This window comes from Channa argus, chromosome 17, assembly GCF_033026475.1.
Source record: "Channa argus isolate prfri chromosome 17, Channa argus male v1.0, whole genome shotgun sequence".
Lineage (NCBI taxonomy): Eukaryota > Metazoa > Chordata > Actinopteri > Anabantiformes > Channidae > Channa > Channa argus.
In genome coordinates this window covers 9,455,913-9,480,800 of record NC_090213.1, presented here as the reverse complement: position 1 = coordinate 9,480,800, position 24,888 = coordinate 9,455,913, and the positions used below count along the sequence as shown (strand labels likewise).

Below are 24,888 nucleotides of genomic sequence, written 5' to 3'. Positions count from 1 at the left end.
TAGAAAAACATATTCCATGGCTGCTCACTTTTGATTTTTTCATTTGCTTTTTTCATAGCTATAACCAAAGTATCAAATTCGAAATAAAAGAAAGTAAATACATATTGACTGTAGCAAAGAGAATTTCGTTTTCAAAAAACGTTTTCAAAGTAGTGCATTCCTTAATTATATATACATTAATTAAAGTAAACTGAGATTTCTGAGGCCACATCTGATAACCTAACACGTTTCACGCAAAATTAAAAATGTGGGAGGGGGGCTGTATATGATCCCAGGGCTCAATATGGATTTTTTGGGGGGCATTATTATGCGTCATAGTTATACTTTTATCTCAAGTCAATCCTCTTAGTTTGATTACCGACACAGGAAAAACCTCCTTTGACGTGTTTGCACTGTCTCATCCCTCCCAGTAAAAAAGTGCCACATGACCTGTCAAGTAGGAAGTGCCGAGCTAGCAGCAGCGCAGCACCGACTACAGACGCAGGAGGAAGAAGAAGCCGTGAAATCTCCAAACTCTCCATCTCAACGTTAACAACCGACACGTTCTCGCCGCTGAGTAGTTAGAGCAGTAGTTTGGCTGCAGTCATGTATTTGAAGGTGGTGTTTTTCGCTTTAGTTGCGGCTCTGATTGGCGCTTCAGCCGCGGCAGACTCAGGTAAGTTGGCGACCTCTCTGTGCCGAGCTAGCGGCTAGCTCCAAAAAGCCGTGTCCCTCCTTAGCTCGCCCAAGACATCCACGGTTAACTGGTTTCTATTTGCTTGGCCTGTGATCCTTCCTTTTCGGCCGCTGCTGGGCCTGTTAGACATACCGCTGCTTAGTTTGACAGTTGTCATCTTTCATTTTCATTTACTAAATCGTGTGTTAGTTAAGCAACTTGTCAGGTTTATTTCCACTGTGGCACTTAGTCTGCTAATAATCAATGTGATCTGAAAATAAATGTAAATTGCGTGAATAATAAGAGCATACAGGACTGAATCATGGAAACAGGAACAAGACAACAAGACAGGTGTATCTGTTATTTGCAGGGAAGGTATATCAGGCACTAAGGACCAGATCAGCTTGTTGTGCAACAGCCTTACATTACAAACAACCAAATTGTTTTTTTTGTGATTTGTTTTTTATGCTCATTTGTTTGAGCTATAACGTTGTCCATCATTTCTTTAAGCAACACTCCCGTATGCTAACCTCTTTAGAGTTTCATTGTCTATCACATGTGGGAATTTACCTGTGACCTTATTTAAAACCACTATAACTAAATCTGACGTGTCTTCTTTGCAGATGGATGTACCACACTGTCATGTGCTGCATGTGCAAACACTACTGACTGTGTTTGGGTCAACTGCACAGCGTGTGAGTATCTGTCCTAAATGTGTGGCAGGATATAGGGTAAGAGACACACAGGTAGGTCTTTGTGTGTCCGAAATTGTGCAGACAGCTGAGCTGATTAGACGCATGATTCCTGGGTATGGAGAAAATGTATGGCAGCAGATGTTTTTAGGTGATGTCATGCCCGTCTCCCTGAAGCCTGAACTGTATTGTTATTGTCCAGATCTGCATTGTGGACAGGTTTGGGAGTTAATTACTGGCACACATCTCCATAGCATGAGAAGTGTAGATTGGGCTGTCTGCGATTGCATAAACTACACTACTACAGTATTTGATTATTTGACGGAGGAGGCAAAGGTAATCGTTAATGGAAATAACTGTCTAAACATGAGAGCTCGGATTATGCGAAATCCCTTTGACTTCTGCACCGTAAAGGGGATGTGGAGGAATATGCTGCAGTGGTATTTTTCATCCCAATATGGAAGTCTGCTGGTTGGGATTTAGAAATATGCGCCATTCAGTAAAAATGACATCATAACACAACTGCACGACAGATTGTTTCCTGAGTCAAACCAACGACTTTGTGTTCAGTGTGTGCTCCCCCTATGGTTTGATTGTGTGTTGTTTTTTTTAAGGAAGTTAAAGGAGGAGCTAGTTGTTTTATAGTTAGTATCAGTGTAAGGAAATAGGGTTACAGCTTCTATGAGATAAATTGACTTAATCTTGTCACACTATCTCACTCAATAGATATGAATAAAACACTACTAAACCTGTGTGATTGTTTGCTTGAGAGCACACTTGTGCCAAAAGAAAGGCTACGGTACACCTCTAGCCAAAATCTGAACCATGTAAGCGAAAACAAATCCAGAGTGTGTATTGTAATACTGACCATAGTCGAATGTTTGGATAAGATCAGTGTGTGCGGTTAAGTTCTCTGGTGATTGTGAAAAAGATGATAAGGAGAGGAAGGAAGAGGATGTGTGGCAGGAAGCCTGTTATATCCTCACATTGGGGAACAAACTGAGGAAAGCACAAGTTAAAAGAGAGAGTGTACAGATTGGAGAGAAAATTTTTTTAATGTGCCCTCATAATTCATGCCTCATGTGCAGTGCACGACAAGCATATCCTGTGACCCGGCCCATATAATGAAAGATACTGTAACTTGTGTCCTCTTACCTGTGAGTAAGCTCAGTCTTTGTAGGACAAAAACAGTCACTGTATTTTACCTCTCAAAAGAATTTTACCTGTTTGACAACTTCACCAATGAGAAGCTTTGGCTCTCTCCAGGTATGTGGCGAGCCCACACCCTCCGCCGCTTTTGTTTCTGCTTTTATAAGGCCCTATGATTATACAATACCGAATGACTTATTAAGCAGTTAAACAGGACTGACTAGATGATAATTATTTACCTCATCTCACCACCAAGAGGGTTGTTAGCCAAGTTAGAAATCTTTTCGGGCTTGAGAGGAAATGACAACCCTACACCCACAGACCCAAAAAAACGTAAATTGCAAACAAATACTAAAATGTTGTTCTGTATTGAGATCATGATCATTTAGTAAGTTCTGTTGTACATATACTTTTGTACTGTATAAATAATTTGATTGGGGGATTTGTTGGTAGTTTAGATATAGGTTCTTATTACTGGTAGATAGTGAGCGTTGGCTGTTTTTATTATGCTGTTCTTGTGTTTCTTCTACCACCTCTTCCCAAAGACACATCAAAACTTAGAGCATCCTACCACAAAGGATACAAGCAATCGGAACAATGCTGAGTAAACTGAGTAGTCACCACAAAAACGCGCGCGCACACACCCACACTGAGTAAGCCTAAAGCTAAATCCTTTTACAAGCACAAGAATAGATCACCTATTTGATATGAACTCAGCAAAAACCGGAAAGGTCAGCTCTGGCCAATTGAGATGGCTTTGCTGAAATGCAGCAGAACCACACTGCTGCACTGAGCAGTCGCCTACCACATTGTCATTACCAGATTTATCTTTGGTTTAGGGATTTTGTGTAAACAAGCCTTTGGCGTCAGAAGCACTTTTCCATGCAGCTCAGTGTGTAGACACTCTAAACTTAACACGTGTACACGCAAGCTGTGTAGCTGCTTTAAATACAGGTTCTAGTCTGTGACAAAGCTTGCTGAGTGCTCTTAACCCAGAGGCTGTTCCGGTAAGAAGAGCCCTTGAGGCTTCCACTCACACCCATTGCTCAGGCAAGCTGTGGATGTACCTCGTGTTGATGATGTCACCATCTTGGAAAAGGAGCCAGAGAGCCAGTCCTATCTTTCACAGCTTCCTGTGAGAAAGCAGGCCTGTGACCTACAGGAGAGTGCAACTATGCTCCTCCCAGATGGGCCAACATACACAGAATGCAGCTCGCAAAAATGGTGTAAAAACTAAGGCAGCCAGCCATTACTGATTTACATGTTCTTTGGTACAGTTGAATGACAGTTATAAAGAGAGTCATTAAGTTTCCAACTGTAAAAAAAGTTTTACTTTGAGTTTTAAATACACGTAGCAAATTATGTATCTATTTATTTATGGTGCTCATTTCCTAGTCAGTAAAATACTGTCTAGAAAATGGTAAACAAACATAAAAACACAGAGAATCTAAGGGAAGTATTAGTGGCAAGTGACAGAATAGCTACCAAATACTACTTAATAATAACTGAACAGACACGTGACAAATTAAAGGGAAAAACTTGAATAAGTAAACTGTGTCGGACGAAGGGTCACTGATTGGTTTGATTGGTAGTAATATTACGTGATTCATATGCCAGTTGGACACCTGTGAGAGATTTTGGACCCATTTTTTAGATGCCACCACCATCAAAACAGCGAAAGAGAGAATGTATTTTGGAAGAATTCATTTCTTCCCTCTAGCAAACTTGCAGACACTTGTATAGTCAATGTACACTGAAGCAGTTCTGGCAGCATGTGGTGGTCTAACAGCTTACTAAGACACTTTATGAATATGAAACAGTCGAGAAATTTCCTGCACTCCATAAATAAGGCATAACAGAACAGCCCTTTTGTAGTTTGTTGTATCCAAAGCCAGCACACAAAGACTCTTAACCTGATTTATAGGCCATATAATATATCCCAATGAGCTGTAGACAGTGTAAGACAAGCGGGGAAGTCCTTTGATATTCCGAATGTATTTGGAGACAACCAAGTTGGTGTGTTTCTGGGCACCCATCTGGTGGAAGTAATTAGGTTTAGTTGCTGTATCATACAAAAAGCAGGGACGGTGTATGTATGCCTTTTACAGCAGCAGGGGCACCATATTGAAAAGCCTCAGTTGCCTCTGATTTTTTTGAGACTGTAGTGACTCTAAAACTAATTCTGCAGCAGGTTTATCCTTTTTATGATCTTTTGTCACCAGAGTTGAGCATTATTGTGTGTATATATATGTGTGTGTGTCTGTGTGTGGAGAGAGAGATTTTTTTTTTATCTATAATTTTTTTTATTTTATGGTTACTGTATTTTCAGTTATAAACTGTATGCCAGTGGACCAAAGCATTTTTCACCTGCCAATATGTTGTTAAATAATTAAGGCTTTTATAGACTTATGATTACATACATAATGGAGAATTGAATGAAATGACATGATGCATTTTTCTTTAAAACTGAATCATAACAAAGCTAAAAATTTTCATTAATGAATCCACCAGCTGCTTTTTTTTTTTTCATTTTCTGTCTGTGTAAATGGACCAGTAGTTGCAGTTCTAGTAAAATTAAAGATAATTAAAACTGTACATACATGCAGACTTCTAAGTCCTTTTTATTATTTTATTGTATTTTATGGAGTTAGTTTGAAAGAACCCAATTTACACAAGATTTTTATCAGGGGAATGTCGATGTCTGTGCTAAAGACAGAGGTAAAATCTAGCTTGAACAACAGCAATATAATGAATATCAAATAAGTGGGTGTGAAAAGCATGATCACGTTACTGGCAGTTATGACTCATGTGTTTCCTCACTGTGATACAGCCTGTTTGTAACATTGACACAAATGACAGACATTTAAACTTGCTAAAGGTAATTATGTCTGTAAATAGTTCCTTAGATAATTTAATAACTAGCTCCTGCTGTTAGTTGTGCAAAAATCAATTCTGTGTATGTATCTTGTCAAAGTTATAAGGAAATGGAAGACTCTATGGCAGGGCAAAGTCCGTTTCTTTCATGGTTAATTAGTAATTTGGTTTACAGTAAAATAGAATCCACTTAGTTCTAGCTAAGAGTTGACTGAAAACACGCATAAAATGCAACAGAAATTTCTTCATGCTTATTATTTTCTTAAGTGCACTAGAGTACACTAGTAGTTTATTTGAGATTTAGCGTTTTATATTTCATTATACTACTGCTCACGAATATATATTTATTTGATTATTTTTACTTTATCATTCACATTGCATATATGCCTTTTTGTTAGTTGATGTTAATGTTAGTTTATAAAAATATGTATTCGTCGGATAGCTTAACAGCATATAAAGTTGTTCAAATTAGCTCTTTCTGCTACAACAATAAAAGGCTTCCTAATATTAGCAATGTAATCCTTGGGTGATATAACTGTTATATGGGCCTTTTTGTTGCTTTTACTTTTACATTTGGTGCTTTACATTTGCTTAATGTTTGTTGTTTTTTGTTTGTTTGTTGGTTTTTTTTATCAGGGATTGATTTATCTTAAAAAACATCAGAATCCTGATTTCATATGGCCAGATTCTTGCTGATGTAGTTAAAATGAAAAATTTGTAGAAAGAAGTTTCAAACATGCCAAACGCCAAATATTCAGGTTTTATGTTGAGAGTAGTAGAATGGTTGGGACGCCATTCTCTCAACTGCAGGATGTGGGCCTGTGTGAAAAATGGCTCTGACCTTCCTGTGGAGTAGATAAGAACAGAGAATTGCTTAACTGCATGTGTTGCTTAACTATTTATATTCAAAGAATAAGCAAAAGTGTTTCAGTTTGCTTTCTGTTACTGTGAAAATTGAGACGTTACACAAAATCTTGAGTTTAAGACTACAGGACACTCAAAGTGATGTTAGCGGTTATTTTATATTTGGGCTGTTAATGAGGCTCTGATGAGACTTCAGTGAGATACAGTTATCACGGCCAGCATTTAATTTGAATGAATAAAACGGACATTGCCTCAACACATTTTGCTCTTGCTAACACAAGACACTAAAATCTTTCACTTGAATCTATGACATTTTTTTTAATTCAGGAAACTTATATGTTTCAGCATCTGTTGGCTGTCGCAACACAACTTTGTTAGATGATACCTGCGTCAATGCCACCTGCACAGGTAAGTCTAACCGCCCGGAATTTCCCAAATATCAAAGCAAAAAATGTATCTTTATATTAACATGTCGTTTAAGGCCCAAGGAGAATCAGCAGATTGTGTTTGTATACATAAGCCAAATTTATTAAAGTTTACTTGTACTACATAAACCTTGCTGCTGATTCTGTTTGGGTCTAGCTGTTTTCTAACTAAGGTGTCAGTTATTGATAAGTGTCAGCACTGTCTGTCTGTCTGTCATCTTTCTTCTTTGTTCGTGTCCAAAAGACTCAGCCAGTTGTAGAACATTATTTTCACCTGTCTAAACAATGTGGGAGAAGTGTGGAATTTCCAGGCATAACCTTGATGTTTGGATGGTGTCTTTTGGTTTCACTCTTACAATCTGTCTTGGTGTTGGTTCCATGTCCAGCTTCAGAAAACACAGCGGCCCCGGTTTATTCATCTCCTTCCCCTTCTTCTGCCACCCCCCAAATCCCGTCTGTCACTACTACCTCTAACAGCAGCAACACCACAGGTAACCTCTGCTACTCCTTGCTGTAGTCTGTGTTGTCCAGAAGCTTTCAACCTGTTTTATTTAAAATCTTTCAATGTATAATCCTCAAGATTTTCATACATTCAAACCCTTTTTTCATTTCTTTATTTATGCTGAATTTATTTGGCTTTCACATGCCGAAATAAATGTAGCATCTACTACAGCACTACTGTTGCTTGTCTCTACGTCTTTCACACTGGAAGTGTATTCACTCACTGCAAAATGCATCATTTTCTTTCAACTCAGTGCCTTCTATATCTGCTGCTTCTTCACACACTAAATGTATTTATATTTTTTGGTTTGTTGGTGTTTGGCAGTGAAGATGAAGACATGAAACCTGAGGGTATAAGAGAAAAGAGCTTTGACATGCTCTACTAGCTTTATAATATTAACATTCAGGATTCAAAGAACTTCATTGATCCCATAAGGAAATTGAGTGAAGGCACTGTGTATATGTCACTGTGGTTAGTTTGCATTTATCGAGAATCAAATACATAATCTCCAGTAACCCCTTCAGCCAGGTGTCAACTTCATTGCGCTTTGCTGTTTCCTAGAAAAAACTACTTGCGCAAAGTGCAGCATAAAATCATATTCCAGTTGCGTTCATTTCAGTCATTTTTGACATCTTTATCAAAAAAATGTTTAGCTGTGCCCTATACACAAATATCAGTTGCTTTTCTGATGTTCATGACAAAGCTGCTCTGTTTGTGGTATTATTAAAAAGATAATTTTGTCATTTTCTTAATTAATCGTATCATCCACAGTCTCCACACAAATAGCAATGAATTAATTACCTCTACTCATCTCATTTAATCTCTGTCGGTCCTGATAAAGACCCTGTGCCGAAACGCAATATAAGATTTTTCCATTTGTCTGCCAGTGTTGCCAAGTACTTTTCATATTCATTCATTTAGAAAACGAATAAACAACAATTTCTGTCTTGTTTTTTTTAACCGCGGTTTTCACTGTCAATCAGGAATTAAATTTAAGGATTATAAATTTAAAATACGCCAAGCAGCTCACCAATGTAAAGGCTAATATGTGTTTTTACTGTTACCCTATGACAGACACCAATTCAACCACCGTTGCTCCCACTCATAGTACTATTCAGACCACCTCCACATCTGCAAATTTTACTACGAGTAAGTAACACTGTGAGAAAAATAATTCTGTCCCATTATATATTAAATATAGGTAATAAATGAGTGTCTGATTCTTTTTTTTTTTTTTTTTTTTTATCACAGGTGGAACCAGCACAAGTACCACACCAATTTCCCCGACTGCTGCGCCTCACAAGAACTCAACCTTTGATGCTGCAAGCTTCATTGGTGGAATAGTGCTTGTCCTAGGCCTGCAAGCTGTCATCTTCTTCCTCTACAAATTCTGCAAGTCCAAGGATCGCAACTATCACACCCTTTGAAGCAGGAATTAGCTCTGTTGGATCCACATTACTCGACCTGCCCTTTGACCTAGAACCTTCCAGAGAACCATCCACACTTAGCATACACTCATCGCATACACTCATCACATGGACTCAAACAGTGTTTTCAAGCAGTTTGTGCCACTTGTGTGTTCGGCCTGCATTAGTGCTGCCATCATAGTCAGTATTAAGGCGCCCATGCATGTCTGTGTGTATGGTAAATCAAATTGCTCCGATTTGAACATCTAGGCAGATCTCTTGTGATGGACTATTGAAGCTTTGAGCATATGGATTACATCTTCTTGTGACCAAGTTTAAAAACACAAGAGGGTTAAAGAATTAATTTTATATATATATATATATACACACACACACACACACACACACAGCGTATCTTTACTGTCAATCCTTGTGACTAGCACATCTGCAGAGTGGCAGCATTTATGGCGTTTTGATTTGGAAACACTGTTTGAGTTTACAGCTATTCTTAAATGACTGATGATTCAGTGTTGTTTTTAGCCTGTTGAATCGTAGGCCGGATCCCTCGCCCCCATGCAGCTGTATCATGTATATGTGTTCACAGATGATCTAAAAGACGTGGGGTTACTTACGAGGGAATAAAAGCAACACCCAGTCATCTGATGTCAGACAGAAAAAATAGCAGTCCTTCTTCTGACAGGGGTCTCCCTCAACATTTAGGGGTGCTGTGTTTTTTCTGTAATTCAATCATGGAACTCCTTCATCCAATACAAGTTATTAGAAATGTCCTGCTGGCAGTAGAGCAGCTCAATGCAATAAATCGCTTATGAAATTCATTCCTAAATATTAATCTTCCAACAGTAATTTCTGATCTTTATTGACCTACTCGAGTTGCTAATGTGGAGCCAGCCCTTCCTTTCTGTGAAGTAGTCAGAAAGTGTGAAAATGAAACAATTGTAGAATATTTTGGGAAAATGAATACTTAATTTGTTTTAAAAATGTATAAGATAGAAAATGGGGAGATAAAGAACTTGGCATGCACCTTTCTCAACATGATCAACAATAGCAGTGAAGTGCCTTTAATGTCCAGTATGATTTAAAGAGAGAAGTTGAAGAGCATGAGTATTTTCTTCTTGCCTGAGTTCTGAATGTTGTCATTAGTTTATATTTGAAGGAAAGGAATGGTATAGCAGTGCTAATATTTGTGAAAAGTCAGTAGTAGTATCCCAGCTGGACTGATGAGCCTTTTTATTATTGAAGAATTGTGGCTCAAGTTTTTCCCTATAGAGAGGACTGTATCCAGTGCCTGAAACCTATGGTCTTCTCACTGCTGACCTTGTATGAATAGATCATTTAAAAGTACTGTCCTTTTTGTAGCTCCCTATACAGCTTCCAGATGTTCTCCCAAATAACTATTAATGTTACTTCACGGTGAATTGTTTCATTTTACGATTTGAACAATGAACTGATAGAAAATTTTGGACAGCTGTTGGGTGCTATAAATCTACAGAGTACTTTTTTTTTTTTGTTTGTTTTTTTTTTTGTTTTTGTTTTTTTTAAGAAATTGCAAACATTGGGCTTAATTTAAAAAAACGTAAATATTGAAGGGTGTGTAGAGGTATAAATATTGGACCGTTTAAGTGCTGGTTTGGTTACATGAGAATTGCATCTCTGATTTTGTTTGTGAATAGAGTGCAGAATTGCAACAAATAAGTGGCAATGCTAGAGTTCATGTCATGTTCTCTAATTAGCTTGCTACTAACTGTGATTTATTTTTTCCATTTTTGTCCCACCTGTAAATAGCTATGGCTAAATGACGGAGTGTTTATCTGAACCTTTTGCTTCTCAGCGGCTCATCAACGTCAATGTTTTGTCTGCCTTCTTTTTGTCGCATGCTGGATGCTTGGAGTTGTGATTTCCACCCGCAATATGCTCTTAAGGCTTTAGACACACTTTGAAAACCACTTGATTATTTGTGATTAGCCCATTTGCTAGATTAAAGAATGCCTTGAAACAGTGTGCATTAAGCCAAAGTCTTTAGTTTTGGCATGAAAATTGAGCATTGGACTGACAAGCTTTGTTTTGTAACTTTGTCTTTGTAAATGTCTTCATGGATCTGCCAGAAAAACAAACAAACAAACAAAAAAAAAAGATACTTGTATACTCTTACTAGATTATGGATGAATAATCACCTGTTTGGTATGACCACAAAAGAGTGCGTTTGTTTTGGCTTGCATTATTGAGCATCACGTTTCCTGCTGCTCACCATTGACACGCCTTTTAACCTGCGGTCACCTGGTGGCATTAGGCTACAGCCCCAAAGACCCAAGTGTGGCAAGTAGGCTTCAGAGTTTTGCCTTAGCTGCACCCATGTGTTCAGTCTCTGCATGAGGAGTCCCATCACCCAGATTTAGAGATGTACTTGAGTTTTATTCACAGCTGTTGAATAGTAGTGTGTACCCACTGAATCCTGTTGGAGTGCTCCCTGCTTTTGACATGGTAGCTGCATTCCTCAACACAGTATCACATTAACAGTGTGGTGCTTCAAAACACCTCTGGTATCCATAGATACCAACAGATGTCCATTGTGTTGCCTCTCAGCAGCTTCCCCAACAAGTCACTCAGTCCCTGCATCTCCTGAGGAAAAGTGCCTTATTCAGTTAATATTCATATCTAGTTGTAGTTTGTAAAATAATATGCCACACCTATTAAATATCAATAGGACTCAGCACTTTTAGACGTGTGAGGTGGTTTTATGTGTTTGGTTTTGCTTCAGTGTCTGTGTTGTCACGCTCCGCCTTAACTTCTTAATTAAATCCAGAGAGTGTTTGCTAATGACAGGGTGTCCAGATAGGCTACAGGCTACTTTTAGTTGAAGGGTTTGTTGGATGTATCTCTGATGGTTATTCAGTAGCATTTAAATATCTGCATTTTGACCAATCACACATTAGACCCTATAGGTGTTTAAATGCTGCTGAAATAGCTAATACCAGCTAATCAGTGGTGTAGGTTTCAACCGAATGAAGCCTGGTTGTGTCCTGGACAGCTTTTCCTTTGCTCCATGTGATTAAAATCACTCACTGATAATGTTGTAACCACAGCCACAGACTTTCTGGTGTCCTTTACTGCAACAGTTCCTCCTTAATGCAGTCACGTGATAACTTGAACTCCACTTTGGTTGTAATTTTTAGTTGTTGCATTGAATGAATTGTTTTCTTTCTTCCGTAATTTTAAATCAAATCCTACTTTCTTTTTTTTTTTCTTTTTGTTCATGCATCACTTTTCGTCCTTGCGGTGTTTAATTTCAAGAGTGGCAAGCAAAACGCTTTTTAAATTCTTCTTTTTGCCTTGTGGCTTCATTGCTAAGTGCACACATTGTAGTGACAAGGTTTATTTTGTATGTGTGTTGTGTTACAGGCCATCAGTCTTGTAGGTACGATCTTATTGGCTTCGCTTTGCTAACTCCCCACACAGCCATATGTAGACACAAGTGCCACAACATCTCATGATATGTATTGTGCTTATTTTGCACCCCTTTTTCTCTTGGAATCTTTTAAGTTTTTTTTGCCTTGTTTTCTATTGTTGCCTTTAGTTTCAATTCAATAAAGTTTGAATACGGTTAAACAAATCACTGTGTTTACCTTTTCATTTATTGGTAGTGTCAACTTTCTTGGAGCTGGAAATTTACATGACAAATCATAAGTGGGACAGTGACACAAAGCCAGTATGCTCTGTTGCCATGGTTACAGCTGAACTGTTGCCAGGACAACAAAAGGTATCAACTTCAGGCTTTGCTTTGTCCTGTTTGTGAAACTAATGCTTTGCCAAGTTCTCCAGTTAAAGAAGAAGTTAATAGTTGTGAGGTGTACAGCATTTTACAGTATTAAGACATTTCTCCAAATTCAACATAATTTATCATTTGCATCTAACATTGGCAATAAATTCTGTTACTTTTGGACAGACCCAAGTTAGGTTTATACTAATATAAGTTAGTACTAAAAATACTCCATTACTTAAATGACTCATACATCTTGTGTTTGTAAGATTGTATTTTATAGAGACCAGTAACTATTTCTATAAAAAGTAATGGAAAGTAAAAAAATTACAGAATTTAACTTGTAAATTTGGTAGGGTAAAAGTAGGAAATATCATAAAATATAATCACTCAAGTACAGCACAAGAATATTAACTTTGTTCAGTATTTTGAGTGAATATAGGCCATTTATATATTGCTGCTGGCATTCATTGTCACTGTCTCAACCAGCTCTTTGTGTTTTTGAAACTTACACTTAGTGTACACTTTAGTGTACTTTTTTTGGACCTGAGCCTAAATAAATCTGAGAGGTTACAAAATAATTAAAAGGATAAAAAAAAACAGGAAATACACATATATTTCAGTTTTTTATTGTTATTTTATGGGAAACGTTTGAGATTTTGCCCCTTTACTGCTTCTAAAAATCTCTCAAACCATTTTGACCACAACTCATGCCAACAAGGCCAAAACCAAGACCACAAATTAACTTATTTAAAGGCTGAAAAACATCTAAAGGAAGATGTTGAGTGTTGTTCTGTTGAGTGATCACTGTATTGGGCTCCTTATGCTTATGAGGCAAAAACCAAGAGTGCTAAAGGAAATGTTAGTAGTGCACATGTATCTGTCCTTGAACACTCAAAAATATGATCTGCATTGCTGACTGGATTCTTGAACAAGGTGTGTTCGTATAGTATGTGTTTATGTTGAGTTGTACTTTTATTCCTGCAGCCACCCAGAGTTCCCAGCTGGAACTCTTTCTCTGAATCAAGGGGAGTTTCTGGAACTAAGTTTTTGCATAGCCACACCACAATTTCTCTCTTGTGTGTCAATTGAAAACAATCTACAACCCAAGTACTTACTCTCTGCTATTAATGGACAAAGGTGGCAAAGCTCACGATGCTCTTTCTCTTAAAAACTTTTCACTATGAAGTGGAAAATGACACACTCTTGCAACTTTCCTGTGACCATGCGGTTAGCCAAAATGTGTTCGCAACTTGTTTTCACAAACTGAGGGTGTTCAAAATTTCTCAGTGTGAACTTGTAACACCCTGTGGAAACACCTTGTTCTTGTTTGAACATTACTTCTTTATCTTTTAGATAATGGCTCACAAGCTGTTTATAGGCAATCCTTTCACAGACCCACAGCAACATGCCTGACACTCACTCATCCCTCCTACACATGCTGCTCTCTGAACACACGACTGCTATTCAATACCAGTTAAAAAGATGGGTTTGCAATCACAAGGTATCGTACTTGCAGGGTCAGGAGAGTGCATTGGAGGCAAAAGTGATGTTATATATGTGGGCATGGAGGGATCTTGACTTGCTTCAGCTAACCTGATTTCTGTGTCCAGCCATGCTCTGTAATCTAATATGAGAGCACAGAGAAACAATGCATTAGGGTTAGTCTATGGCTAAGTCCATTTAACCATGCAGAGAACTCTGGATCATGCCACGAATACCAGCACCAAGCAACGTTAGCTAGATAATGAACTGAATGCACAGAGCAACAATAACAATCAGCTGTTTACTTCTCTCAAGAATGGTAACCTTGACCAGTCGTAAGGGATGTTGCTTGAATTACAGTTTTTATTCAACAGTATGTGACTACATAATGCATAGATCGCTATAACAATACTAGTGCATCAAAACTGTGATCTGATGATATTATAAAAATGTTGACCAAGGGCAGATAATAAGTGCAGGAATGTTATGAGGTAGCTTCCTATTGTGATGTGAAGGTCATAAAATGTGGCTAACTCAAATAAAGAGTGGAAACTCAAAAGCCTTCGTCATGACAGACATGCATCCTGCTAGCTGACTAGATACACTTTTTTTTGTTATTTAGGTAGGGTAATAGCTATTATACTTTAATTTAAGAAAACAGAGACGTTTCGATTGCATGAAGTAGTAAAATCCTACTAGAGAAGTGGAGCAGATCATTAAGCACAGCTTAAAAACATATCCTGTGGTCAGGATTAACTTCTCTTCAGCTGTCCAGCCAGCTTCTTTAAGAATTCACATTATCCAGCTATAGGATAGACAAAATATAAGCTGATGCCACATTTAACATTAAAGTTATTGTATTTTACTATTATAGACGCAATGATAGATTATGAGACATAAACTAAACACTGCCACCTGGTGGTTATTGGTGTGAAGCCCTATTTTTTTGTCCTTTCGGCTTATCCCGTGAGTTCAGGGTTGCCACAGCGGATCATGATGATTTGGCAACCCTCCCCAATTTCTACCGGGCTTGGGCTTGGACTGGCACTGCACAGCTGGGGGGGAAGGTGTGAAGCCCTAATAATAGTACAGAATTACAGACTAACATCTGATTTGGGTGATGCACACACCAACACAATGTGTAGAGATAATAAGCTTTATTTAAAGATAATAAAACATGTTTATCTATTTTCATTTGAGGCATCCTTTATGAAACCCACTTCATTTATGTAATCTTGTAGACCGGTTAAGGTCACGGTTCACAAACTTTACCCATCTACAAAAACCCTGTGTTTATATGTTTGGTTATTGATACATTATCTTGTGTAATACACTATAATCCTACTTTAGCTGCATTACTTAAATGGCCCACAAAATGGAAAAACATGCTGCAACAGACCAAGAGGAGTCATGTGATTCATCCAGCTGTATGATCCAAACTTTTACATAGAAAGGTCTTTGAGAGAACCTCATGTTTCCCAGCAGATGTCATCTTGTTTGAGGCCATTTCTGAACTTCTGGGTCTCTCTGAGAAGCTGCAGGTTATTATGAGGTGTTCCACTTCCCTTTCTCTTTTGTTTAGCTTTAACAGGTAAAGGAACAGGTGGTTTCATCCCACTGTTTGCTGTGTGTTCCTCAGCACATGGCTGGCTCCTGGTCATTTCATGGACCTGTGCATAGACAGAAATAATGTAAGTCCCACACACTATTGACACAATTATAGATACACATCAGCTGACACTACAGGAAGACACAGAGTGTATTCAAACTGCTGTTGGTATGCAGTATTTTAAAGGCTCCTTGAGAATTGTGTTGCTGACCATCTTTACAATCAGCACTTGATTGTTGTCCTGAGTGTTGGTACACATACCGTCTGCTGATGTTTGCGGAGCTTAGTGATCTGAGATCCCTTTTCCTCCATTCTGGAGACCAACCTTTCCAGTTCTTCCTCTAGGTCCTTCCGCTGTCCCCGATCCTGGGTTGCATCAATCTGACACACCAACTCTTGCTGTTCACTAAATAAATTAAATAAAATTAAACAAATAAAAGAATAAAAAATACAGAGTTGCAATGCAAAAAAAAAAAGAAGCTTACTTACAAGCTCATCTGTCCTAGCTCATCCTGCAGAGCCAAGAGAAGATCAGACAGGGAGCCCAGTGACTTGTTTACACGCTCAGGCAGCCTGTCCAGTTTCTTACAAGCTGTGGAATGTGGAGAAAAGTCTTTTTGAAGGGTTCTTTTGGCACCACAGGCAGACTTGTGCAGAGCGCTCACTCGCTCACACAACTGGGGCTGATGATGCTTCATCATGTGAAGAATACTTTGTACGTTGGCATGGACTGAATGGCTTGGGCTTGTTGACTGTAATAGGCAGGAGGGAATCCATCAAAAAGCATCCCTGTTAACAGCTAATACTACATGGTTTTAGAGTTTGACTTACAGTTCCTGCAACAAATGGCATCTTTTTGTGCCTTAGGCTGCTTGGTGATGTCAGCTCATTCTGTTTAGAGGTTTTCTGAGGAAGAAGACAGCTGTTTTCACAACTAAATATAAACATATATATTTTTTCTATTTAACTAAATACCTTTGTGGTCTTTTTTGTTTTCTTTTTTGGCTTTGACTCTTCAGTAGTTGGCACAGACAATCGAAGGTTGATGTCCAACTCCCTTTGCAGCTAACAATAATATCATGGGTAAAGTTATTAAATGTGACTTAAATGCAATAGTACATAACAATGTCAAATTGAAGTGTGTATTGACTGACCTCATCTGCTTTTTCCTGCACAAGTTTACGCTCATGCTCTTCTTTGAGCAGTTTTTGTTCCAGAATGGCAAGCTTCATCTGGAAGCAAAAATGCACTGATATGATATGATCTTATGATTCAGTTTGATTAGTGTTTAGACTAATCAACTGGAAAACCATGAATTACCTCAGCAAGGGTTTGGGTTCTACTCAGTTTGAAATATTCAGATTCAAGTTTTTCCAGCTTCTCCCGCTGAGACTGAGTGTTTGAGCTGCTTGGCTGCTGGTTCTGCGTCAAAGCCTGGTGGGGAGGTAAACAGATGTTATGTGACAGTTTAGTCACATGCATTTATTGCAGTTCTAATTCACGTACAATGCTAGGAAGTAATTCCACACAAAATAGTAGGCATTAGCATAGTTAGTTATGTTATAGTTTGTCTTTAGTTTTGTTGATGGCTTGTTTTCAGTTTGTAAAGTTTTTGCCTACCTGATTTTCTATGAAAGTATTTCTCTCCTTTTTAGCATTTTCAACCATCTTTCTCATATATTCCAGCTGCTTCTCAAGGACCTTACAGCGAGCCTCTGCAGACTGAAGCTTTAGGTCCAACTCTGGTATCATAAACAGAGATAAAGATTGTACGATCTCATAATGTGTAAGAAAATATTTCAACATCCTGATGGAGCCAGTTGCCTTTCTCTTTGCATCATATGTCAGTTACCTTTCTTTTCAGACTTATCTATTTCAGACGGGCTGGCTGCCGGTTGACTGGTCAGAGTAGAAGACGCTGTGATCTGCTGATGTCTTTGAGCATCCTGTGAGAACTTCTGGTAGCTCTTCTCAGCTTGCTTCCTTTCCAGCTCCAATCGCCTAATTTTCTCTTGGAGAGTCTTCAGTGCATCAACAACAGCTGCAGGAGAGTTAACGGAAATAAAAAGAGGCCATAACAAAAGCAACATATGCGACAAAAAGCTTGGCATAATGGATGTGCCATACCTTTGCTGTCAATATTAGGTTTCACCTGAGACGCTGGAAGGGTGTTAAACTGTGAACTCCCGTTGATGGATGAATGTACTGAGCCATCCAGCTGTCTTGGTAATGGTAGTATCCTGTCTGGTGGCTGGTAATAGCTCCCAATATAGCTATTTTTGGAAGGTGAGTCTAAAATCTACAGACATGAACAGGAGGAGGTCGATTTAGATAGTGTAAGACAAATACAACTCTTGGTTATCAGTTGGTTATTGTTTCTTGTGATGGAATGTTTAATTTTACTCTACATTTTTTAAATAAGTAACTGGACTGTCAAACAGGCAATACACAAATATATTCCATATACAATAATGTACACCAATCAGTACTTGCATATACTTATATTAACTATGAGCAGAGAACCTTTGTATGTACATGACAGGTTGTTAATCTAACATTGTTTTGAACTCTTTGGCAGTTGCTTTTTGCAACAATGAGAATGTGTTTTTTGAGAATATTCCTAAATTCCAATTGTACTAGCGTGTCTCATGCAAAAACAAATGCGTTTCTTTGTCGAGTTGTGATAATTTGATATCTTAATATAAAGCTGTACCACCGAACTATTTTTTTAATCGTACTTGTGTAAATACAATAATCAAAACTAAACCAGCAGCTCCTCTTTAGATAACTAAGAAACGTGAGCGTAGCAAACGTAAACAAAGCGGAAGCTAACGTGTTAGCCACGCGCCCAACTAATAACTGTTAGCAAGTGTTACCTGATCGTGGTACGATTCCATTCTGGGAATACAGTGTGATACTCGTTTCCACGTTTAATCATATGTTCACGTCTAATACTCCTATACGCTGACTGTAAGTTACTGACTTCTTCAAACAAGTCAGTTGACCTGACCTGTCCGGACGTTTTAAATTTCCCTCCTATTTTCCGTCCTCCTCGCTGTGGTTCCGCCTGCCCAATTTTAACCTCCACCATATCCATAGTCCAATATAGTTACCAAATTTTGTAAAAGCAAATACACTCTGGTAATTTAACATAATATAGATAATCAGGACAGAGTCAAACTTATTATAACATTTGGCTAATTTCACCTTCCTTTTGCTTCCCCCTAAAAACAAAAAGAGGCCAACGCCCAATCCACCCTGAAAAGAACATTTAAATATAAATACAAAAATAAATATAAAATACATATAAGGTGTTAAAACATTGAACATTAATAATATCCAGATTATGTGTCAGTATTCGTACATGTCAGTGAATTAGCTAGTTTTCTTGAAGATGTTTACATAAATGATCTGTCTTATATTAACCGCAGCAAATGTTGGTCTGGTTTTATCTTCAAGAAAAGCTCAAATCTTGGGTGGAAGGTGGATAAGAAGATGCTAACATGTGTATTACCTAGTGTTGTTAAAGAATTTTAACTTCTACACCAAACATTCAATATAGGAACTTAAAAAAAAATTACGAATTATCTACTTTGAAGTACAAAAGTGAATAGAAATTAGATTTTAATGTTAATTTTCTCATTATTCGTCATGCCTTTATTATTTTTAATGGAATCTTCCTGTTTAATACACATTTTCTGTTCGCTAAGGCTATTGTAGGTTAGTAAAATGTTTTAGCCAGTCAATCAATCGGTCCCCCAGTAAACATTTGCACAGCAGTATGCAAATAGCCTTCTGCCACAACAGGCAACATTTCTGCAGAATGGCAAGTGTGCTGTATTTCATTTGTAGCGCTGATTTTGGTGTTTTTTTGCTACTTTTTATGGATATGTGCAAATGACATTCCTCACTTGCAACAATTTTGTCTCTAGTACAGATCTGCAAGTTTCAACAGAATTTCATAAAGTTAAAATATTTGTAATTCATATTTGTTTGACACTGGTCATTGTCGTGCTTAGGTAAGCAGTTTACCTGGATTCAAACCGCGTTATATATAAAACAAACACAATAGAAACGCACTACCCTCTCCTCTCCTGTTTTTCAGCTTGTCTCTAGATATTTCTGATAAACAAGTTGGGAGGGAACGCTGCCGACGAAATGTATGAGGGGATATATAGTTTTGAAGCGCTGTCCTCCATATCACACGGCGACCGAAAACAATCCAACTCCCACAATCCTTTGGCTTCTCCCCTCCAGCCAATCATTTGTCAGATTCCAAACGTTCCCGTCCCTGGATGCCTATACCGTTCGCTCATTGGACAGCTCTTATGCCAATCAAATGTTTACCCTCGAGCTGTTACCTCCTGTCGATTTTTACCAGGAGCAAACGTTATTGGTCAGTCCTGTGGCAAGACGTCCCGTAACAGTAAGACCTGCACCAAAGAATGTGGATAAAGTAAGTACTTCAGCGTGACACATTTTAATTTTGGGCCCCATTGAAAGGCTTGTTTGTGGGGATGTGGTTGTTTTGTTGTACTTTACTGGCGTCTTTGTTAACGGGCTGCTGGAAAGCCTTGGCACGAAAAGAAGGCAGGGAGAGATTGAATGGTGCTCACCAACTGAGTGGCAAGCTGCATATTTATGCTATAAAAATATCAAATAAATCAATAGAATATCCTGTGTGTGCAAAAGGAATATATGGCAATAACACTTTAATTGTCAGGCAATGGTTGCATGTATTAATTGTCAGAAAATAGTCTTTAGGTTAACGTTACTTTAACCCGGCTTTTTTTCTTGGATGTTGGCAACAGACGAAATTAAACTATGGTGCAGTTAATAAAAAACAGCTGGTAAACTATTTTCAGTACCAGCATTTGTTCTGGAGCTCGAACATACTGCATTCTTCAGGCTAAAAGATAGTTGAGAATTCAGAAATAAAATAGGCGTATCTGCAATTAAAGGTTAATACAAATAATAATGGTTTTATCTCCTGCACAAAATATACATTATGATAAAGTGATTTGTTAAATATTGTTTTATAAGAAATAAGTGACAACATATATTTTAGCTCATGAGGAATTTTTCTGTACTATTGGGCTGTAGTATCTGCAGCGGATATACTGAACATGAAACATCAGTTGACCATTGTGGACATTGTTACAGATGAACAAACATGGCTTTTTTTGAAGCCCTATGATTCTTTCACCATTGCCAGATTTTCAGGATGTTGTATTTTAAATTTAATCACTTTTGAAATTTAAATTACACATAGAGACTAGAGGACTTAGAACTAGAATGACAAATCCGCCAGGCCCATCCATTGGCCAGTGTAATCTTATTGCAATTACATCAGTTTCGCTGTTTAAGCAGATGATTAACTCTATAGTATAGAAAGCTGTAAGTACGCTTAATCCTTAGATGCATGAGTGACTGGACCCTACACATTTCCATAAGTGGGTCAAAAATGACCCGTGTTATAATCAATGTGTTTTTATGCCACTTTTGTCAATTTGGTGAAAAATAATAATTTGTATTATACTTGCTATCAAATTTTTGTCCACACAAGAATGATTTCATGTTTGAAATATTTGTATTTTTCACTTTTTAAAAGTTTTTAACATTTTTTAAATATTTTGAAAAGAAAGTTTCACAACAACAATAGAACAATGGCAACATCCATTTTGTGTGTGTGCATGCAAATGGTAAATGGCCAAATATATAGCACTTCTTATCCAAAGCGCGTGACAATGTTGCTTTTCTTTCACACACACACACGTCGATGGTGGTCACTGCCATGCAAGGTGACCACCTGACCTACCGGGAGCAAGGGTTCAGTGTCATGCCTAAGGATGTATCGACACATAGCGGGGAGGGTTTGGGATTTGAACCACTGACCCTGTGGTTCTGTGTATGACTACCTCACCAATTGAGCTACAACCACTTAATTTGTAGTGACAGTATATGCGCATGTGTGGCTGGCATCATTGCACACAAGCACATTGCATCTCCCACAATGACTGTTGACTTAAAGATCTTTGTTACTTTGTTGTTTTTAATGAAGAGCAAACCATCGTTCAATATGCAGCTTAATAAATAAATGCGCGCACAGACAGACACACACATCCAAAAAGTACATACACTAATGTTAGATTTGTTTTTTTTACCTCAGAAATGTGTGCGCTTGTCCTAAATGACTACTGTGCAAAAGGGTATGTGTTATAGTCTGTGTGGGCCACAGAAAATATATTTCTGACAGAGGTTCCTGTAAAATTCCATAGGAAATGAAGCTGTAACAAGGCAACAGAATTTTCCTATGGGATCAATAAAACTGTTGAATCTTGAGTCATTTTTGATCCACCTATGGAAGCTTGGGGTAGTAATACAAAAACTACAATTTCATAAAATTTATAAATGTTAGGTTAAAAATGTAAGCGGCATGATATCAGTAAAATGTTTTTGAGGAATTGCTGGACTATGAAATCATGACAACTATTCACTACGAAGATATTGCAAGCAAATGAAAAAATCATTTTTGACCCGCTTATGTATCTGAGGGTTAAAGAAGTTTCCAAACTATGTTACTGTTCATAGTTTCTTTCTTACCCAGAAATTACTGACAAACTTAATCATGATACTGTGAAATATAGTTGTGCCATAATCTGCATATAGTTCCTAATATATCCAGAATACACCTTTACACGGTTTGAAGTCTTTATATCATGTACGCATGTACTGCAATGTAGACATTAAATGTGCCTGTATACATGACGAGTGGGTTGAAGGCCGAGGTGGTTCGATGGAGGAGTCTGAGAAAGAGTTAATTTAAAAGACAAAAAAAAACTTACAGAATCTGTACTGTGCCATTTAGGAAAGGTTTAGCAAAAATGTGGTTTGCAAGGGGTGGAAATACATGAAATTAATTCTCTACCTAAAGCACAGACACCACCGCTATGAGGATGAGATCATGGCAGAGGGCCTTTAATTCAGACAGGTTTTGTTTAATAATGGTGTTCAATACAATTTAAAAAACAAAAACAAAAAAGAAATGCTGGACTGACCTGATTAGTGTTATGTCATTGTTTGGCTAAAGACTGTTGACAAATCAGGTGAGTGATTTAAAAAAAAAAAAGGACCTTTGATACCACATGCTGTCGAGGGCATGTTTTATTTATATTTCGATTTTCAGTAGTTAATTGTTTTAGTTTACTTGAATTTGATGATGGATCTCAAGATTTTTTTATATCAAAGTATAATTATGGACAGATTTACTTATATTTTTTAAATATCAATTTAGCAGCAGCTTAAATCCAGTATCTGTCATGTTATAGATGTCATCCCATTTTCTCTGCTCACTCTATATAATAACCTGTCACTGGTGGACAAATTATATGATCATGACATTATTTCAAAATTACAGCAAAACTTGATTCTAATTTCTTGAAACTTCCTACTGAGATATGTGTTGAATATTGGTTGATGACTAATGCCTGCAATGGTTTGTTTCATGTTGTATTATAGAGGACACTTGTGTCCACCTCACCCTCCTGATTAGGATAGTATTCACTTATTAGTATTAGTGTTAGTATAAGTTTTTTGTTGCACATACTGTTACATTGTAATATAAATCTGGACTGTATTATGTCTATTGTATAGGCTGTCATAAGACAGAACAAACCTTAGTCCGACATCAGAAGATGGAAGAGAAGCACCAGGAGTCTCTAGGGAGATGGGATGGGCTGGGCAGCCAGAATGCCAGCTCTAGAGCTGAAGCCATGGAGAACATCTGCCAGGAGATCATGAGAAAGGTGGAGGCTATTGGACCCATACAAGCGTCAGACCGTTTCCCTCCAGCCATGGGAAGTTCCCAAAACAATGAACTGAATGAAATCCTGGCTCATGTGCTCATGCTCTCCAAACAGTGTCCATTTGAAGACGTCAGGGAGCGATGCATTAGGCTTCTAAAGGCTGTCCAGGTAGGCAGACTGTACCTTTTATAGAGACCTTTTTCTACTATGTTGCATTAAGCTTCATATGCTGATGCCAGTATGTGATCAATTACTAGTGTTTTTGGTATTGTTGTGAAATCAAAAGCTTAAGGTCAGAGCTTGCAACTGACTTTGATTTTCTTCTCATGGTCATTCTCTAAATCATTACGAAGTGGCCTGGGCTTTATATAAATGTATTTTTATAATTAACATTTTGATAAGTAATGTTAAATTATATGCATTTATGAGGTTTTGCCAGTTACAGCTCCCATTATTAACTTATTAATTTATCTGAGCTGTCCTATGTTGTTTGCTGTGGCCCCTTGATCTTAAGATTCTGTGTAATAATAAACCAAAAACTAATACTGACAACTTTTGATAGCCTGACATGTTGTAACTCTGAGGAAACAGTCAGATTGCCTGTGGGATTAATTCCTATTGTGTGGGTGTGTTTTCTGAAGATGAGAGGAGTAGTGAGAGATGAGAGAGGGTTTGTGCTCATTGTGGATTTAGCCATCCTCTTCAGGAAACATTGTCTGACATTTTTGATATATGCTAAGCTGCATTTGCAGAGGGCTTGCCTAAAGGTGCATTTATAAGGCCAATGTGGCAGCTTATTGTGTTGTGGTCCCGAAGCAGAACTGAAGACACCCCTCCACCCCAAGCAATACACACACACCTCTCTCAGATTGTTAATGATCTGAGTAGCTGCTTGAGGGGCGTTAGGTGCCGACCGATCCTCTCCAGTATAGACAGTTCTTTTCCTATGGCAATATCCTCCACTGGAAGCCCAAGGCCTCCTGCTTGATGGGAATAATGTATCTTACCATCCGTGTGTTTTCCCTAAATGCAGACTTTATTGGGTACTTGTGCCACATTCTTATGCATAAAGACATAATTTCTTCCGCCCTCTCCTGAGATATAAGAGCTATAGAGATTCAGAGACCATTATTTGATCTTTGCCTCACTTGCCTGATTTATGTGGTCTGAGTTGTCCTTTGTTTTTCAATGCACCCTGTGAATATGCAGGATATGCTATTACAGTTAGAGGAATAGGCTCGAATGTTTGTGGTGTTATGTTGCCCCAGTGAATGAGTCCCAGAGGTTAAGGGTTACAGGGTCGCAGCTGAAAATATACTCTGTGTGTGTGGGGAGGGGTCAGGTTCCCATAAGCTATCCTTGTGTTAGGGTCTGTGGGGTGAACATATAAGGGTCAAAATTGTTTGCCTGTGCAGTCCTGCAAGTATGGTCAACGTAAGCAAAAAATTCCAGCAGGTTACGTTGGGCTTCTGAAGTCAGTTGACCTCTTTAGGTTTATTGTTCTAATGCTTATAGGAACCGAGGATAATGATAGACAAATGTACCACAAACAAACACACACATGCAGACACATCAAGAGAGACAACAACAGATTGCATCATCTCTCTCTCTCTCTCTCTCTCTCTCTCTCTCTCTCTCTCTCTCTCT

At 38.1% G+C, this 24,888-nt stretch overlaps 3 protein-coding genes across 5 annotated transcripts in view; 2 read left to right on the top strand and 1 right to left on the bottom strand.

Annotated features, from left to right (window-relative positions):
- The first annotated feature begins 448 nt into the window (after positions 1–448).
- On the top strand, positions 449–12,195 carry cd164 (CD164 molecule, sialomucin). Of its 2 annotated transcripts, XM_067481494.1 has the most exons (6): positions 449–655; positions 1,279–1,350; positions 6,580–6,642; positions 7,046–7,150; positions 8,236–8,310; positions 8,413–12,195. In XM_067481494.1, exons 1-6 carry the CDS (start codon positions 586–588, stop codon positions 8,586–8,588), a joined length of 561 nt encoding a protein of 186 aa, XP_067337595.1. In that variant the 5' UTR covers positions 449–585; the 3' UTR covers positions 8,589–12,195. The 2 variants fall into 2 exon arrangements, with proteins under 2 accessions (XP_067337595.1, XP_067337596.1); XM_067481495.1 differs by lacking the exon at positions 7,046–7,150.
- A 2,774-nt stretch (positions 12,196–14,969) lies between these two features.
- On the bottom strand, positions 14,970–18,487 carry cep57l1 (centrosomal protein 57, like 1). The gene is made up of 11 exons (XM_067481490.1): positions 18,313–18,487; positions 17,564–17,735; positions 17,289–17,477; positions 17,057–17,178; positions 16,757–16,870; positions 16,591–16,668; positions 16,412–16,501; positions 16,268–16,342; positions 15,926–16,188; positions 15,698–15,842; positions 14,970–15,497 (listed from the first exon to the last, which is right to left on the bottom strand). The coding sequence occupies exons 1-11, from the start codon at positions 18,331–18,333 to the stop codon at positions 15,297–15,299; spliced, it is 1,470 nt and encodes a 489-aa protein (XP_067337591.1). The 5' UTR covers positions 18,334–18,487; the 3' UTR covers positions 14,970–15,296.
- A 1,289-nt stretch (positions 18,488–19,776) lies between these two features.
- Positions 19,777–24,888, top strand: part of sesn1 (sestrin 1) — a 40,414-nt gene continuing 35,302 nt past the window's right edge. For both annotated transcript variants that reach the window (XM_067481385.1, XM_067481383.1), the window contains exons 1-2: positions 19,777–19,892; positions 23,090–23,409. In XM_067481385.1, the coding sequence (XP_067337486.1) occupies positions 23,131–23,409 (279 nt within the window). In that variant the 5' untranslated portion in view covers positions 19,777–19,892; positions 23,090–23,130. The remainder of the gene's footprint in view (positions 19,893–23,089; positions 23,410–24,888) is intronic.